The following is a 19,368-nucleotide window of genomic DNA, read 5'->3' as shown; positions in this document are numbered from 1 at the left end:
GGCCGATGGTCCGTTTGTAATATAAATTCTCTCCTGTGCAAGAATTTATGGAATTTTTTATCACAAATATTATGGCTAATCCTTCCTTCCCTATTTGTGAATAGTGCTTTCCATCTGTGAGTAGCGTCCTTGAAACATTTTGGGTTGGTTTTAGTTTACTGTCATCTTCTTTCTGGAAAAAAAACTATTCCCAAACTAAAATTACGTGCGTTAAGGGTTGTAGTGAGTTTTTTACTCTGCTTTTTCTAGTCGTTTTAGCTCCTATCAATGACTTCTACCAACATATAGAGTACTGGTCTTTTAGATCAGAAAACTGACATTACATTTTCTTTCAAATCGAACTTTGTCTTAACTTTATTACAAAATACAAATACTGAAAAAATTTCTGAGAATTTATTCTTTTAACTCCCCACCCCCAAAGGAAACATTTAAGCAAGGTTCACCTGTGGGAGCCTTTCCTAGTCTCACACAAAAACACGTGTTCACATCTCAAGCCATATTTCTTGTCATATACATACGCGTACACACATGTACACATACGTACACACACGTAGATGTCTTCACGTTCATGTACATACACCCACATTCCCATGCATACACACACACGCTAACGTACACACATGTACGCACACATGTATGCACACATGGGCAACATCACTTCCCTTTGAAGGAAATCTACACATGTGCAAAAGACCACCGGAAACAACTATAAAAGCAAGAGCAATAAGCTGCTTCCTCCTTTTTCAACTTGCCTTCCGAGCTGAGTGGTCGACGAATCATTTGCCTCTTTTAGGACGCGTGCGCTTCACACCATCTGCTACTATGCATGGGGCAAGAGTCATCAGACAGTACGTACACTTTATACACTTTCTCTCTTCATGAACTGGATTGACTTTCTCTCTTTCTCTCTCTACGACAATAGACTTTCCTTCTCACCAGTAAACAGCGAGAGACACACGCCAAACTAAACACGTGCTGTACCCTTTTTCTTTCATGTGTTTCTTCACAAAATAAATTCTAGTTCGTTTATTTCTTGTTCCTTCCTCAAAGCAATTCATTTTTCCTTTCCCAATTCAAATCATTTCTCCTATTTTGTACGACTGGGGGATATGTATAATATATCCACCAGTCCACTACACACCCATAAATTTTAATCCGTTATTGCTAACACTTCTTGCATTTTTTTTTTTTTTTAGATAATAGAGGTTAGACGCTTAATTTTTTTCCAAGTCTCAGCATTAATTATGGTTAAATTGGACCTAGTGTCTTTTTAGAATTTTTTTTATTGTTGTCTGTTCAGCTGTATACTGTATGATGTTTTTATTTTTTAGTTTATTTTTACCCCCTCATAAATTTTATTTTTGCTTTGCACCTACAATTTATGGGAAAATTTATGTCCTTTTAATCCATAGGCATGGAATTTTTTGTTTTTAAATATTCACTCTTGATATAATAGTAATTTCCCACAGCCATAACACGGATTAATTTGAAAATAAGCTTTTTGTTACCTTGTGCTTTGTTCTTGATCACATGAATATTTTCTATATCACGTTATTCGATTTTTGTGTTGTCCACTCTCAAGGTTAGAATTCTTTAGCATTTCTTTAGTATTTTGGAAAATAATGTTTTGATTGTGCTTCAGCTTTGCTAGTAACCAAGTTCTTATTTCTTTTTCTGATGTGGAGGCTTGTATCAACATTAGACATTTAAATATGTTTAACTTGAACTTCTCACAGTATCTATTCACTAAACTGTCATAAGTTGTGTAATCCTCTGAATCTATTTTTTGTCAGGTAAAGGCATTGCCAGCAAATATTAAATAGTGAGCTTTGTTCCCCAAAATATCTTTGTAAATATTTGTATTGTTACTTGGAATGTCATTTCACCTAGGCAACTTGACAGGATACAGTTAACATATTTTCATATTCTAATGGCCCGAATTTTCCTAGTAGGAATCTTATTTTCTTTTCACCGGCTCAGTTTTACAGTCCTTTTCAAAAATTTCTTGAGACCTATGAAAATATGTTTCAAATGTGATTTGTTCTTGTTTGTAAATAAAATTTCCAACTGAATTTATTATCGACTTTTATGAAAATGTATTCGAGCTCGCTTAATCATTTCCTGTTTTGCTAAATTGCTTTAGCAGTTTAGCAAAACTTTTTTCCTAGCGTTCAATATTTTCTTCAAATCTATTTTTTCTGTCATTCGATATTTTCTTGAAGGCTTCTCAAATTTTGCAGATATTTTTTCTCACACTTTTTCAGTTCATCCTGGTATAATTTCTCCTTTTGTTTTAGAAATTGTATCATACATTTTCTACTTTTATGCAGTCGAACAGCTCGATTTTGCACATGAGCAGCAAGATTTTGCATTACTTTGTGAGATCACTAGTCATAAAAGTTGTGGGCGCCACCATCTTGATCCCCCCCTCTCCCGGCAGCTTGATTCCACATGACGCACACATGCGTGAACACTTTAACAGTAAGCCCTTTTCTGGGTTTCCTATATTTCCTGTCTCCGAATAGCAAAATGATTTTATTTTAGTCTGACTTATGATGCAGAACATGGTCAAGGGTAGTGTGTGCAAAAATTTAAAAAGGGTAACTTAAGTGCAATATGTCATTTTTTTAGTAATGTTTATGCATAATTGCATGCAGTATTTAATGCTGTTGTGTTCATAAAATAGATTATAAGTAGGCGTTTATTTTTCTGTAATTGATTTTGTCAGCATTTAGTTAAAATAAAACATTAACCTGCAAAATTGATATTAAACAACCAATCAAAATGGTTGAAAACTAAGATTTGAAGCGAATAGGAGCAGTGATTACCAATATTGGGAAGTCCTAGTAGGAGAAAGATAATTTAACGAAATACGTAAATGTTACAATGAGTTTTTAGGGTGTTTATTTTGGAGAAGCAGATACAATGGAGTACCATATAAGAATCATGTACGGTGTATGTGGTTATAGTTTTATGATGTCTAATTTATTAAAATGGCTGGGAAATCGAATCTACCTGATGAAACCTGGCCCAATTGAATTTAAATTTCTTTTAAATTTCTACTTATACGTAAAAGGTACTTTGTGTGAGTTTGTTCCCAATGAACTCCAGAAATGGCTGGGACAATTTAAAAAAAAAATTCACACAAATGTACTTTATGTGCCTGGCAATGTTTTTAGATAGGTTTTGCATTGGAATGCCTCTGATAAGTATCGAAAATCGATAATCGAAAAAATATGATTTAAAAAGAACCATCCGATTTGGACCCAAATTAACACCTTATACACTCTAATATCACAAGTGAATTTCAGAAGTTTTATCATCACATAAACAGAAGGGTCAAGTGATAAGACAGGAAATTAATGTTTCTGTTTAGAGCACAATTAAACCATGATGCTTGACTTTTGCATTTTAAACTTTAATTCAAGTCATATAAAATTTTTATCAAATCAACAGTTGGTTCTCTACAATGCAATGTAGGCTACAATGTATTATGGACTAAGTCACTGTGAGGAGGCATATGAAACTTCCTCCCTGTGCACCACGGTGGGTCCCCGACTAAAGCAGGTAATCAAAGTGGGCAATTTCACCAATTTCAATGACAATAAAGTTTTGGAAGTATGGAACATTCGTTGATGCTCATTCAATCCCGGACAATGTCAGATCTCCCTGCTAGTTTTAGATATTATCTGAAGCAATGTCGATCAAGAGTATACCAATTTAGTGGATGTTCATGTTATAGTTTTTTTTACTCTTAGCTGAATGCCTACTAGACACTGTCCTCGAGTGTCTAAAGTCACTTTGTACAGGGGTTTGTCAGGACAACCTGGCATGAGGATACTTTTCCTTTCCTTTTCCTTACTCTGACTAAATATTCAAAATCATATAGTATTTGCAGCCCAAATAAGATCTCCTTGGTATGGCTAACCAACATTAGCTTTTATGAGGAATTGTGCACTTTCTTCACTTTCTTCAAATGATGTTACCTCAAGTAATATCACGAAGCTAAATACTCCACTAGATGAGATAAAATCTCATGCTGGAATCCAGTAAGACCAAGAGACTATAAGAAAAATATACTATAACATATGTAAATGGTCAATTGGCAAGAGTAAAATGGCTCTAAACTTCTTTACTGAGTCTATGTTTGAGAGATAAAGGAGAACTTTAATGGGATATTTGAATATCTATGTATCTTACATAAAGATCAAGTGTTAGACCCAGCAATTGGGACACTTTGATTTCTGAGTGAAGAAAAATGAAACAGAGAAACAACTGTCCTCTATATAATAGAATTTTTTTAACTTTGGCATTCGTTTACAAAGCAGCAGCAGCAGCTAGCAGTTATGGCTGCTACTGCTGCTCATTTCAAACAAATATATCATTTACCTTTATGATGTCATCCATTCTGAAGTAAATATTTATATGTAGATATTTCTTTCTTGGTGTCTGGTGACAAAGTGCACCTGTAACGCAGTACTTGTCATGGCAACGTCAATCATGATCAGGCTGTCTACTGTATCTGTCTGAACAACATTCGCCGCACTACACAGGGAGTACTTTACCAACGAGAAAACATCTCTACTGGGTTGATCGCCATATGTTGAGAACACTTAATAATCATTAGGCAAGATCTGTTCATCCCTTTCAAGTGTAGTGGATCTTTTCGATTGCAGCTACATCCATCCAAAGTTGCAAGCAATCTCTGAGCACTCAATTTGCACAGACCTGAACTCTCATGCCCTTTATATTTAGAGTAGCCAAAAAAGAGCAATGTACTCATTTAAGACAGATTCACACATGATCTGAAAGTCTGCCAGTCAGAACGTTGATGATATATGCCATGCTTAGTGTGGCCAATTTCCTAATATTTTGGTTACTGTGCAAAATTCCATTGACATCCGGAGGAAAGGTAAGTTTTATTGCTCAGTATAAAAAGGGGTGAACAAAACTTCAGACTTACTTTATATGCAGGTAACAGTTTCTCTAGGAAGAGGTTTTCTTTGCCTTTAGGTTCCTTTTCAATATGTCCCATTCCATGACTGTAAGGTTATCTCCCTTGAAAGTCGTTCTTAAAAAAAAAAAAAAGAAAAAAAGATAGCTTTGTATTTAAAATAATAATAATATGTCTTTTCTGGGCGTAACGTATCTCAAGTCATCAATTATCTCCATTGTTTGTTGATTATTTCACAAATACTTTTATAATGTAGCAGCAATAAATCCTGTGAAAGAAAAAAGCTGAAGCAAATTTTCTGGCGATTGTTAACAATTTCCAACAGTGGAAAAAAGGAGGTTTGAAAAAAAAACAACAAAAAAACAGTCACCAAATAACTGTTACCAAAGGCAATAAAGGTTGCTTTTCTACTTACTTGCATATTATCTGGAGGAATTTTTGGTCTTTCATGTGGTTCCCTTTCTGTTTCTCTATCAGTTATTTTTGTTTTTATATCCTAGCAATTCCACAGTTGCAGTTCCTATACTGGTTTATCTAGCAGCCAATGCTTCAATTCCACTGCTGGTGCATTGAATAGAAAATGAAAGAATGCTAAAGATGCATGTGTTCCCACCATCTGCTTCCCACTTTCTTTCATCTCTCCTTATTTTTGTTAGTTTACTGTTGTTGTTTTTGTTGAGGAGGAGGAGGAGGAGGAGGAGGAGGAGGAACAAAACGGTTGAGATTAGCTGCTTTTATAGTTCGTTTCAGCACATCAGGAAGATCTGGCATGGAGGTCCACTTTTCCCAGATGGCCAGGACAAGGACAGGGTCTACCAAGAAGGTACTGTTGCAAGCAATCGCATTTGAGGTAATTGTAAAACGATAAGAGCCAAATAAACCCGGTGCTGTACCATAAATATAATTTGTCTGAGAAAAACTGTGGCTGTCAAAAACAATTGAGATGTTGATAAGGTGTAAAAAAAAACAAAAAATAAAACCAAAGATTTAAATCTAACATGGGCAACAAAAAAACAAAAACTATAATCATCTCAAAAGTTTTTGTTGTTGTTGTTGTTGTTGTTGAATATCATTCATTCATTTCATATGAATCAGATGATTTTATTGCTAATATTGGTTTCCCAGATATTTTTCTTGTTAGAATTCTTTCTAGAAAAACGCCGGGTACTTACAAGAGGGGCCACATGAAAGTTGCCAACATCACTAAATGAAAGCCTTTCTGTGGAAAGAACTAGATTTGAACTTGGTACACCCATGTTTTCAATCCATCTCGTCAACCACTTAGTCACCGTCACCTGCTGTTGTTGTTGCAACAAACTCTGTCAGATTCGTGGCTGTGGCTGGAGCTGTAGATAATGCAACTACAAGTTTCAAAGAACTGTTCTTTTTGGACAGTTCCTTTTCATATAGTTCCATTGTTGATAGAACCAGCAACACAGATGACAGTGTAGCAGTCACAAATGATCTATTTTCTCTTGTGAATCCCTCCCCCCCGCTCACTGAGTGATTCGGCCACACACTGACCAATCCGCTGGCAAGACGCATTGATTCCGCTGTCCCCTAAAGAACTTCTTTAGTCCCTTTGGGAAAACACAGCAGAGAGAAACCGACCAGCAGAGAAGCCAGACATCTTTCTTTCTCTCTCGTCCCTGTCCACTAATCATTCCAGCATCGACAATTTTCACTGAAAATAACTGCAGTCAACCCAGGAGTACACAAAGAACGGGTTTCTGACCGACAGACTAAAAAAAAACTTCTACTTTTTCTTTCTTGACCTGGACACGGTTCAATTTTCAACTTTCCGCTGTACAAATAAATCCTTCCCTTGTTTTGTTTTTAAAAAGGGTTTTGTTATTTGTTCCGTGCTTTCGTGTTTGACAATTAATTATTTTATTAGACATGCCTACAAGCAAAAACCAACCCCTAAAACAGCCTCCCATGACAATCACGATTGATATAACTTGTCTGACAAAAACTGTGGCTGTCAAAACAATTGAGAAGTCGAGAAAAAGTATGAAACAATAAAGATTTTGTCCAACAAAAGTAAAGCATGGAAACTATAAACATCCCAAGAAGGCGAGGAGGAGGAAAAAGAGGGAGGAGAAGGATAAGGAGCTATTATTGAGCATCGACCTAACGTTCACAGGGAACATGAGTTGGAAGAGATACATTGAGAGCATTGCCAAGGCTGCTGCAAAGAAGGTGAGCTCTCTCTACCATGCTAGAAAGCTACTTATGCCTAAAAGTATCCTGTATCTCTACAAGGCCACTATTCGCCCATGTATGGAGTACTGTTGTCACATCTGGGTTGGTTCATCTGCTACTAGTCTCTTGCTTCTGGACAAAGTTCAAAAGAGAGTCGCCAACCTGATAGGTCCTGAACTGTCATCAAAGCTTCAAACTCTGTCCCATCGATGTAATGTTGCATCCCTCTGCCTGCTCTACAAGTATTTTAATGGAGAATGTTCAGACGAACTACAAGCCCTTGTACCGCTTAGACATAAATATCCCCCGACAAGCAGCAAAATCCCACCCCTACACAGTAGAGATCCCTAGATGTCAGAAAGCCTTCTATTCTAATAGTTTCTTCCCCAGAACTGCTAAATTCTGGAACTTCTTCCGGGTTCCTACTTTCCCAACTGTACTGACATGCAGAAGTTCATGTGTAATGTGAACGGACATCTTGCTGCTCATCTCCTAACATAGTATCCCTGCAACTTATGTCTCTGATAGCAGCCCCCTACATCAAAGTGGCATTGTGCCTTGTTTGGAGTAAATAAAATTTAAAAAAAATCACCCATTCATTTCACATGAATCAGATGATTTTATTGTTGGCATTCGTTTTCTCGATATCTTTCTAGTTAGAATTCTTTCTAGAAAGAAATCGGATACTTATGGGAGGGATCATATGAAGTTTGCCAACATCCCTAAGTGAAAGCATTTCTGTGAAACAAACTGGATTCGAACTTGGTACATCCATGTTTTCAATCCATGTCATTAACCACTTAGTCACTGTCACCTGCTGTTGCTGTTGCAACAAACTCTGCCGGATCTGGGGCTGGGGCAGTAGATAATGCAACAACAAGTTTCCAAGAGTTGTCCTTTTTGAAGAGTTCCTTGTCATATAGTTCTGTTGTTGATAGAACCAGTAACACAGACGGCAGCCTTTTATGACCATCATCATATCCAGCTGTTGTGTTTTAGTATTACTGTATTGAACTTCCAACTGAATGAAAACTGTGTACTCTACAAGGAGGAGCCCACCTTTTATATACACAGCAGTTCATGGCTCTCTATAAAGAAAGAGGAAGATAGAGCTGTGTTTGTCTAGCGGCTGGATCATTTCAAACTGACTGGAGTACACATCTAAGAAATGTGGACTCAGCTGATTATAAATTTCATCACATCAGTTAAAACAAAATACTTGCAACAAATGCCATGAGAAAGTTCACTAATGTACAGAAAACAGTCTATATTCTACAAATATATTGTAGCAATCACGCATTTTGATGTACTATTTTTTCTTGATGTAAACAGAACGCTGAGTAATTCGCCATTTGACAATGTATGAATTTCACTCATACTTGAGCAGTGAACTATAACTATTTAAACTCTACAATTGGTCCAAGCCGCTTGAAGTGAGTTATCAGCACCAAGAATTGGAAAGAAAAAGAGGGAGTTGTCGCACATTTAACGTTTTTATTAACTTGCCTGAGAGATGCTCTCCAATTGGACCAGAAGTTGACTCGTCTCGATTTAATTTTTTTCTTTGCGAATATAATCAATAAAGTTGTTTTTAAATGTTAGAATGAGAAGTTGTCTTTCTATTCTACATTTTAGTGACCCCCCCCTCCCCACGACGTGATCTCAACATGCAACCTTCTGATCCGTAAAGTATCATGAGGAAAAAACATATACATTTGTGGAGTGCTTGGTCGACATTTACTGATGCCTTGTATCACAGTCATGATGTGAGCATAGGTAAATGTTTCCCAATCGCCAACAAAAATATGAAAATAAAAGGTTGTCAGAAATGGCATTAAGACAAAGGCGAATTTTAAAAGTTCAATATTATTTTTATTTAACAATATAAGAAAGGCGAATGATGTTATTGTGTTGATGTGTTTTTATTTGTGCGTGTGCTGGTTTAGCATGAGAGTCATGAAAGTGATAAAGCTAAAATGTTCCGGAAAGAAATATTTTGGCAATAAAGTTAATGTTTGTAACTTCTTGTATGGTCGCTAGGACTCTATGTATATTTGTATTTAGTCTGATAGGTTTTGAATTAAATGTGTAAAGAAAAGTAAAGAGAGAAAGAAATCTTGCTCTGACTGAGGCAAAATTAAATCGGAGGGTAAATGTTAATTCTCGCTGCTTTGGTACTTCCATGTGGAGAATTTAGGTGCATGCATGCGTTTATAGCTAGTAGCCATCGGTAAAAAGAAAAACCGGTTAAAAGAAAGAAAAGGCAAAGACTTCAATGTGCTGCTGTCTGTGTTGTCATGAGTGTGTGTGAGTTGTATCGTCGAGGACAGTTCTTTAGCATGACAAAGAATGTTCGTTTGGATACGGTACGTGGAAGCAAGTAGTAGTTTGGAGAGAAGCTTGTTTTTTACTCACGTTAAGCCTGCGGGCCAAAGCACCCCGGCGATTTTTGCTGTTGGGAAGACCAGCTAGAAAAAAATGTTAATGGTTTCAGGTTTTGCCTTTTATATACTCTGTCACGTGGTAGAGCTGGCTTGCCAGGAGGAAATGAATTTCAAATCTCGAAGTTGTGAGATGTAGCTCTGCTTGTTAGTAGCGGTTATCGGCTTCTACAAGTTTTACGATCGTGAAAATTGCGTGTGTGTAAACCACAGATGTACATGAAACCAAAATGTTGCTTGTACAAGCACTTAATATTTGTAGCGAGTCGCTACACATTCTCCTTCTGAATTAAGCATTTGAAAGATAGTACAATTTGTCTGAAATAGTAAACTGAACTGAGCATCAAAATATGGCATAATAGTACTGTATATCTCTATCTCTATTACTATATAAAAAGAACTTCGTGTGTGTGTGTGTGTGTGTGTGCGTGCGTGTGTGTGTGTGTTGCTGTGAGTTTTTCCCCTAAATTTACCCTAAACAGCAGAGTCGAGTTTTTTTTTTTAATTTTGGTACTTGTACAGTTTAATCGTGACATTAAAAAAATGAAAATATTGAAAAACAGTTTATATTGTACATATCCGTTATGGAATGAAGTTCACTAAAAAAAAATTTCACTTAATTTCATCAAGTAGGTTTTTTTTTTGTTTGTTTTGTTTTTTAAGCAATAAAACAATTTGTTATGATACAGAGCAAAAGGTGCGATTTTTAGGAAGAAATGCTAGCATCAAAGATGGAGAGGGAGTGTGGGCGCTTTAAACTGAGTTATCTCCCCGTGGCGTGTTCAAAAACTTCAAAGATGTCTACCTTCAACGTGCTGTCATAAAAACGTGTTTTTCGACTGTAAAAACAAAAAGAAAACTACTAGATCAAATTAAGTGAAATTATACGTACAATATAACGTTTTTTTTTGTTTTTTTTTTTCGATATTTTCATTTTTTACTGTCTTCATTAAACTGTACAAGTGTCGAAGTTTCACACAAATGTACTTTATGTGACTGGCAGTGTTCAAATAAACCAGTTGGTAGAACCTCAGACTGAAGATCTGAGTAAAAAAAATTGTTTGAACTCCTTCTTGCCAACTCCCGACTTAATAATTTCCTGGTTGACAAAATTAGACAGAGGCGCTGTCGCTTGAGCAAGTCAAGTCATGTTCTGCATTATCTTCGCCATAGTTTAGAATTGCGGTCACGGCAGCCAATTTATTTGCTGGGAATTTATTATTTACAATTTAATGCAACAGTCTCAGGGGTTATTCAGATTTTAACCTATAATTCTAAGGGAGGTAACTCTATTATACTAAGAATTGTAAGAAAAAAGTGATTTTTTTTAAACTACTTCATTTAATGTAGCTAAGTTTTATAACATCAATCACAAAAAATGTAAAATTCTATTATATTTTTTTCTTAATGAAAGCATTTGAGTAATTGTAAGAAAAAAAAAAAGATTTTTTTTTCAAGTACTTGAGTAAAATAGAGTTATTCCCTTAAAACAATAGGTTAAAATTCAGAATAACCTACAGTAGTTAACATCTCTAATATTTCGAAATGAGACAAATTTCGCAATATAACGTTATGAAAATGTGTCGGACAAAAGAAGATCGTGTTGATACTGAATCCGATAATGTAAGATTTTTAGGTGCACCTGATCCCCCCCAAAACTAAATTTATCAAGTAGTTTTATTTCATAAACATTTTTAAAGGATTTTAAGTGGTTGATATGAAATCGTATTGTTCAGTTATCTGCCCTTGATTTCTCAAGATGGTGACGCGAGCTAGTGGTTTTTTGCTTACTCATAAAATTTAATTCTTTTTAGTCAAAAATAAAACTACTTTATCAATTTACGTGATATTTAGATGACATCTCTGTTCCTTGACGAATACGTACATCATGAAGACTTTCTTGATTTTTAGGTTAAACTGTGGATTTGGGCCGATTTTTAAGTGTTCGTGTAGTTCTGGCTTTTAGCTGCTCTCTCTCTCTCTCTCTCTCTCTCTCTCTCTCTCTCTCTTTCTCATACACACACACACACTATTTCTATCTCCCCTCGCCCCAACACACACACACACACACACACACACACACACACACACACACACACACACAATAGAAACAACATAACATTATATATATATATATATATATATATATATATATATATATATACATATATATATATATACTAGCAAATGTACCGTCGTTGACTGGGTTCAAAAACAGCCTACAGAAAATGGACTCTGATTAATAAAAGTATGATAGGTTATGAAAACGAAGGGTTGTAAAGAGATAGCTTCGAATTTGGGGGTATCAAAACTAAAGCAAAATATGACGAAAGTAAAAATAAAATAGATAAACCCCATAATTTATTATACCATGCCTGTTCACACTGAAACACTTATCACAATATTCTGTGGATCTATATTAAAAAACCTTGTTAAACTTTGTGATATATTTCCATTCTATGTAGGTCAGGCGCGAACGAACACCCCATAATTTTATTATACCATATTTCTTCAAACAGAAACATAATTATCGAAGTATACTTACGCAGATAGATATGAAAAGTCTTTATTAAAGTTTGCACCTATTTGCATTCTATGGAGGCCAGGAACGAACGCAGACCCCACAATTTTATTATACCATCCCTATTTAAGTTAAAACGTACTTATCAAAGTATTCTTATGTACATCTATATCAAAAACACTTGTAAACTTCTTTTTTAAGTTTTGAACTTTTTATTTTCATACTTTGTGGACCAGGTGCGAACGCAGACCCCACAATTTTAATGAAGCACCGTTCTGCCAGATCAAACATACCTATTCCTGTGTCTCGATACATCTGCTATCATTATATGTAATCAGTTTTTTAAAATAGTCAACCATATAGGAGCCTATTCGTGACCAGACACACACACACACACACACACACACACACACACACACACACACACACACACACACACACAAACATTCAGCTTTATATTATAGATATATCTATAATATAAAGCTGTGTGTGTGTGTGTGTGTGTGTGTGTGTGTGTGTGTGTGTGTGTGTGTGTGTGTGTGTGGTCATGAATAGGCTCCTATATGGTTGACTATTTTAAAAAACTGATTACATATAATGATAGAAGATGTATCGAGACACAGGAATGGGTATGTTTGATCTGGCAGAACAGTAGTTCATTAAAATTGTGGGGTCTGCATTCGCGCCTGGTCCACAAAGTATAGAAATAAAAAATTAAAAAAACACATTTACAAGTGTTTTTGATATAGATGTACATAATAATACTTTGATAAGTATGTTTTAACTTCAATAGGGATGGTATAATAAAATTGTGGGGTTTGTGTTCGCGCCTGGCCTCCATGGAATGGAAATAGGCACAAACTTTAATAAAGACTTTTCATATCTATCTGCGTAAGTATACTTCGATAATTATGTTTAAGTTTGAAGAAATATGGTATAATAAAGTTATGGGGTGTTCGTTCGTGCTTGATCTCCATAGAATGGAAATATGTCACAAAGTTTAACAAGGTTTTTTAATATAGATCCACAGAATATTGTGATAAGTGTTTCAGTGTGAACAGGTATGGTATAATAAATTATGGTGTTTATCTATTTTATTTTACTTCCATCATATTTTACTTTGGTTTTGATACCCCCAAATTCGAAGCTATCTCTTTACAACCCTTCGTTTTCATAACCTATCATACTTTCATTAATCAGAGTCCATTTTCTGTAGGCTGTTTTTGAACCCAGTCAACGACGGGTACTTTTGCTAGTATATATATATATATATATATATATATATATATATATATATATATATATATATATATATATATATATATATATATACTAGCAAAATATATATTAAATATCTCTGGAACAATTCCTGATTTTAAAATTGCAATAAAAATTCGTATATTGAAAGTATAAAGATTAAATTATTTAATCAATTTAAATTTTAACATGTGACTATTCAAAAATCATACCCGATCTCAGATTAAGTGTCCTTTTTCTTTTAGGGAATACTTTCACCTTTGACCGGCAGGAACATTTTGCAAACAAAAGTGATGACGTAATACACACAAATCCAAAACTCATTCTGCAGTGGAGAATTTACACACCAGCACGTTATTTATTAAAAAAAAAAGTTTTTATTTAAAAAAACAAACAAACAAAAAAAAAACAGAGGACTATAATAACATTCTCAAGGTATGCAAACCAAATTAAAATTTGCATTTTATTTGTTTTTTAAATATGCATGTTTGCAGATAAAAACAACAACAAAATGCTCACCTCTGTGCAGAAATTATTTCTTCATCTTTTAATTATTGCTATTTTTTTATTGTGATATCTGTTTTGTTTTCGGAAGATTTTCTTTGTTTAAATTTAAATTGAATTAAAAGTTTAGCAACATATTAATCGGGAAAAGTACGAGACCATTGCTTACAAATACAGTAATCCCAGGGAGGAGGGGGAGATAATTGTTTTTGTTGTATTAAATTTATTTTTTCTTTACCGTTTTGTAAGAAGCAAAAAATATTCGTAAAAAAAAAAATCCTTTATTTTCTCACACAAAGTTTTGTTTTTTCACTGTTCATTTTTCCCCAATCGATAAATTTATATTCGTTCGATTTTATTTTTCGGTTTAAGTAATTCCTTTGTTTGTTCTCAAAAAAAAAACATTCAAAGTGTTTTCCTACGTGGTAGGTTTATTAGATTTTTGCCACATCGTTTGAATGATTTATTTCTTCACATTTAATCATACCTATCCAATGTTCACCAAAAGACTTCATGTTTTTTGTTTTTTTAATTCTTAAATTAATAAATAATTAGGCATTCTCTTTCTCGTGCAGTAGTGAAGATTTTATATATCGCCTAATTTCTCAGCGTTATTATTATTTTGGTATTTTTTTGCGATCTGCCCCAGCGTAGTATAAACACCCCGCCCTCCTCATGTTAAGAACGGCTTTCTGAACAAACAAACAAAAAACGCCCCAACCTTGAAAGCCGTTCTTAACATTGGGAAGTTGGAGGGGGCGGTCAGTTAGCCTAACTGACCGCCGGTCAGTATGAAAACCGTTTTTAACATGGGGAGGTTAGGTTGGGGTGTTTATACTACGCTGGGGCAGGTCGTAAAGAAAGAAATACTTGCTCCAATTAAGTGATTTGCTTTTTTGATATTTTGGTGCTAAATGCACTTACTGATCCAGTGATCCACGCTATTTTTTAAATCGTATTTCCAAGTTTAATTAAAGTTTTATGATATGTTTTTCTTATTCAATTGTAAGGTTAAAGTACAGAATAGGTACAAAACCCCATCCCCTCCCCATGTTAAGAATGGCTTTTTTAAATAATAACGTTATTATTTCAGCACGAATCAATAAGTGCACTAGTACCTGGAATAAACACCCACCCCCCAACCTCCCCCATGTTAAGAACGGCTTTTGAGGTTGGGAGGTGTTTATTCCGAAAGCTGTTCTTAACATGGGGAGATAACATGCTGGGGGGCACATCGTAAAAAATTACCGAAAATCAAATGTTAATAAGATCGATCATGTCGCGTCCATCTTGTATACTTCGCAGACGATTTGAAACATGGACAGAAAAATACTTAGATAAATATTTTAGTTTTTTTCTTATCTTACAGAGTTTCTCTGTCCTTTTTAGTCCCTTTTTCATTTTGTTGTTTGTTAATCCCTTTTTCGTTTAAAGGCACCCTCTCCCCGTCCGCGAAATAAGCAAGATGGCCGCAGCAAGATCGATCTCATTAAAATTTGATTTTCCTCTGTAAACAACAACAAAAAAAAACCCTACTTGATCATAGATTAAGTATTTTTTTTATATGACAACTTTATTCCATAACAAGTACGTACACTTTTTTTTTTTTCAATGTTTTCATTTTTTAATAGTATTAAAGTACTCAATTAGTACTTTTTTTTCAGTTGGATGATTTAGCTGAGGGTGTTAATCTACTAATTTACACTTTTATTATTATTATTATTATTATTATTATTATTATTATTATTATTATTATTATTTAGCTTTCTAAATAGCATTATTATGGTATTTCTACAGCATTTAAACCGACCCCCCTACTTTTTTTAACCTAAACTTTAGGTTTAGATTGACAAAAGTTTGTCCGATTAAAATTTTGTAGCAGCACCTTATTTTTTGTATTTTAGTATTAGTGCAGTTTAGCATCCACAAGCAAATTGGGTACTTGTGCTGTGCACTGATGATGCGAAGGTACAACTTTTGATTTTCAGTTGGAACATTTGGAGTATGCATAGCAGGGGCAGATAAGCGTACATCAGGAGGAAGAAAACTATCTTGTTTTTATAAGTTTCTTATATATATTTTTTTTAATTCAATGAATGTGTAACAAAAATTTTTTATTAAATTTCAGAATTTTGGCTTTATTACAAAAGATTTTAATGTCTAATTTGTTTTAAAAACTGTATTTTGTGTTCTTATAATATTCTTAAATCAATTAAAAAAAAAAAAAAAGAAAAAAAAAACGTGTTTATTGTTGTGAAATTTTCGATTCAGTTCTGAAATTACATTTGTCTGCCCCTGCTCTGCACTCTCCAAATGTCCCAACTGAACACCAATACAGTTGTACCATTTATTGATCCGCGCTATTTTTAAATAGTATTTTCAAGTTTCATTAAAGTTTTAATATCTATTTTTATGACATTGCAAGGTTTAAAGTACAGAATAGGTACAAAACCGCCCCCCTCCCCATGTTAAGAATAGCATTCGAAATAATAACGTTACTATTTCAGCATGGATCAATAAGTGCACTAGTTCCTACCTTCGCACTAGTGCATAAGTGCCGTAAATTGTTTTTATTTTAGGCGAGTTCCGTTCATGCAAGGAAAAAGATATTTAAAAAAAAAACTCCTCATGTTAAAAATGACTTTCTAAATATGATTGAATATTAAACTGTATAAGAATCCAGTCAGCACTTCCACATTACTTTTTCTTTTAAAACTCTTTTTCAATTAAAAAACAAAAAAAAAAATCCGAAAATGTCAAAAACAAATACATTACAATAATACAATAATACAAAATAAAACATTAATTATGTGAACAAGTGAAGGAAAATAAAAGTAAGGAAATTCTGAAATGATTGAAAATTGTCATTCGTTTGAAGAGACCTTCTTTTTGTAAACAGAAGGAAAATAAATATTAAGGATTATTTTTAAACCTACAGACACATGTTTTGAACTTAAGCTCTGTTTAGTGTAGGAGATGATAATTACTGCCAGTCAGGAGATTCAAACCTAGACACAAAGTTACCTTTGGCTTCGTAGGCTGGCATTTTACCTCCAGGTTATCAGAAATTAGCACTAGAAGTGAGGGAAATTCAGTATTTAAAAATTCTAAATCAGCGGCAATAAACAGTCAGGGAGTATTCAATGACTGACGTCATTTAGTATTGTGCAAAAGTTGACCGCTTATTCCTAATTCGCTAAGGAGGACTCAATTTTTTTCTTGAAGGGGCCTTCTAACGATGATAGTTTTAAATAAATATGAATAATTATTGTTTAAACCTACAGACTTGTTTATGTCTTCTTCAATGTGGATGATAAATACTGCCAATCGGGAGATTCAAACTTAACCAATCACAAATTCAACCTTGACTAGTATTCAGTCTCCAATCCTTTGCTCACAGTGGTTTTGGTAGGGGATGCAGTTTTGGAACCCTTCATTCGTTTAGTTCTAAATTTACATACAACTTAAAAAAAAAAAAAAAATTGTCTTGTTTATGTTAAAAATGATCATTCCTGATCTTTATAAACGACCTCTCTGATTCAATCACCTCCACGATAGGTATATTTGCCAATGACACAATACTCTATTCTAGATATGCGAGGCACATCGAACATGCACACATATATCCAAGGCAATGGCTGAATCTCTAGAAAATGACCACCAGTCTGTAGTGGAATTGGGGCATAAATGGATAACATTTAATGCTACTAAGACAAAGCTCCTTTCCTTTTAACAATTATAAAAAAAAACTTTGCAATCACCGATTACCATGACTGATAGCAACCTTCCCCAGAGTTCAGTGTTCAAATTCCTCAGCTTAACTTTCACAGATAACACACAAAAAAGATGGGCTCCCTTTACAAAGCTAAAAAAATTCTCATGCTGGCCAATTATCATGTCTACAAACCACCATTTACCCATGCATAGAGTATTGTTGTCACATCTGGACTGGCACACTAACTGCTAGTCCAACAGAGAGTCTCTCTATCCTAATAAGTCCTATGCTCTCTAATAAGCTCAAATCCCTGTCCCATTGTCACAATGTCGTATTCCAGTACTTATTTTATAATTGCTTAAACAGAATGTGCTGCGAAAAATTTGCTGCACTTGTGCATTACCCCCCCCCCCGACATAAATAAATAACCTGATCAATCTTTGACAAACAGCAAAATTACACCTCTTCACTGTAGTGGACCTTAGATACAATAGCTTCTTTCCTCAAACTACTTGGAGTTTGCTCCAACAATTGCTCCTTCGATTGGACCAACGTGCAGAGATATTTAAATGTTATATGAACAAGCATCTTGCTGTACAACTCCCCCTCTTAGGATGCTTTCCATAAATCTGGCCCTTAATTCACAGTGACATGTGCATCTCAGTCGCAGTAAACTTTTCTTGGAATGATTAAAAGTAAAAAAAAAAAAAATTTCTGTTTAACATCTGTTTTACATATTAGCATGTGTTGCAGCATAATCACGTTGACGCTGGTTCTTGTCACTGAAGTTAAGCAAGAGTGAGCCTGGTTAGTAGCGGATGGGCGATCATTTGGAAATACCAGGCGCTGTAGTGTAGGACATTTTCATCTCCCTTGTCAGGGATATATATTTGTTTGAGGACCACTTGTGAATTTGATACTCTCATGAAACTTCCTCCTCCGGAGAAAACCAGTTCAACCTGCCAAGGGTGAATTCTACTTTGGTTCGGTACAATTGTTTTCAGAGAATATTTATTTTTATTTATTATGTTGGTGCAAAAATAATGTCGTTTTTGACGTTCAACTATATATAAAAAACAACATAATTTTTGCACCAACCTAATATATAAGACAAAATTTAAAAGTAAAACTGCACAGTGTAACTAGATATTGAATAAATTTTATCAGATTTTTTTCTTCAGTTTGTTATTTTTTATTTTAATAAAATAACTAATTGGTAATACAAGTTTGAAATTTTTTTTATTGTTACAAGCATTTTCCTATAAAAAAAAAAAAAGGTCGTGCCTAAAAACTATAACATACTTTTTAATTCTCTTGAATCTATAAAAAAAAAAACATGTTAACAGTTTGCTGCCAATTCTTTTATTTTTCTTATAAAGGTATTTTAAGAATTTCAAATAATTTTTTTTTATTAAATAAAAATTTATTTAAAATATGGAAAAAGCATTTTTTAAAAATCGTAAGATATAAATGTTTAATGTGCAATATATTTTAAAAGAATTTGATTTATTTTTATTTTTGCAAATGATTGACATTTGCTTTTTTTTTTTTTTTTTTTTAAATTGTGAATTCTCTCCCTTGACTTTTGTAGGAAATATTTTCCTATCACTGAGCATGTTATGAAGTAATTCCAATCTACATTATTTTATTTTTTTTTTTTTCATATTTTTGTTAGCTATTTGACAACTGATTAGACTCTTTCCAACTATTTGCTTTGCAGAGGTAGGCTATTCTTGTTCTGTTTCACATATTTTGGAACATTTCATCAATT

General features: G+C 34.1%; 2 protein-coding genes across 12 annotated transcripts in view; one reads left to right on the top strand and one right to left on the bottom strand.

Annotated features, from left to right (window-relative positions):
- LOC145243413 (6-phosphofructo-2-kinase/fructose-2,6-bisphosphatase-like) overlaps positions 1–14,066 on the bottom strand; it is a 262,913-nt gene extending 248,847 nt beyond the window's left edge. For 4 of the 9 annotated variants that reach the window (XR_013862863.1, XR_013862864.1, XM_080106268.1 and 1 more), the window contains exon 1: positions 4,964–5,050. Coding sequence is in view for 2 of the 9 variants with exons in the window: in XM_080106268.1 (XP_079962394.1) it covers positions 4,964–5,035 (72 nt within the window). In the remaining 7 variants the exon portion in view is untranslated. Of the gene's footprint in view, positions 1–4,963; positions 5,072–5,369; positions 5,515–11,485; positions 11,595–13,590; positions 13,671–13,897 lie in introns of those variants that run through there. The other 5 variants (XM_080106275.1, XM_080106274.1, XR_013862869.1 and 2 more) reach the window with 4 other exon arrangements.
- Positions 4,775–19,368, top strand: part of LOC145243415 (ubiquitin thioesterase OTU1-like) — a 31,727-nt gene continuing 17,133 nt past the window's right edge. The window contains exons 1-2 of one of the 3 annotated variants that reach the window (XR_013862870.1): positions 4,775–4,912; positions 13,624–13,762. The gene's annotated coding sequence lies outside the window, so the exon portion shown is untranslated. Of the gene's footprint in view, positions 4,913–13,623; positions 13,814–19,368 lie in introns of those variants that run through there. The other 2 variants (XM_080106278.1, XM_080106277.1) reach the window with 2 other exon arrangements.

Source organism: Euprymna scolopes, chromosome 22 (assembly GCF_053919585.1).
Source record: "Euprymna scolopes isolate OS-2025 chromosome 22, ASM5391958v1, whole genome shotgun sequence".
Taxonomy (NCBI): domain Eukaryota; kingdom Metazoa; phylum Mollusca; class Cephalopoda; order Sepiida; family Sepiolidae; genus Euprymna; species Euprymna scolopes.
Note: the sequence above shows the minus strand (reverse complement) of the source record. Positions and strands in the feature narration are given on the sequence as shown.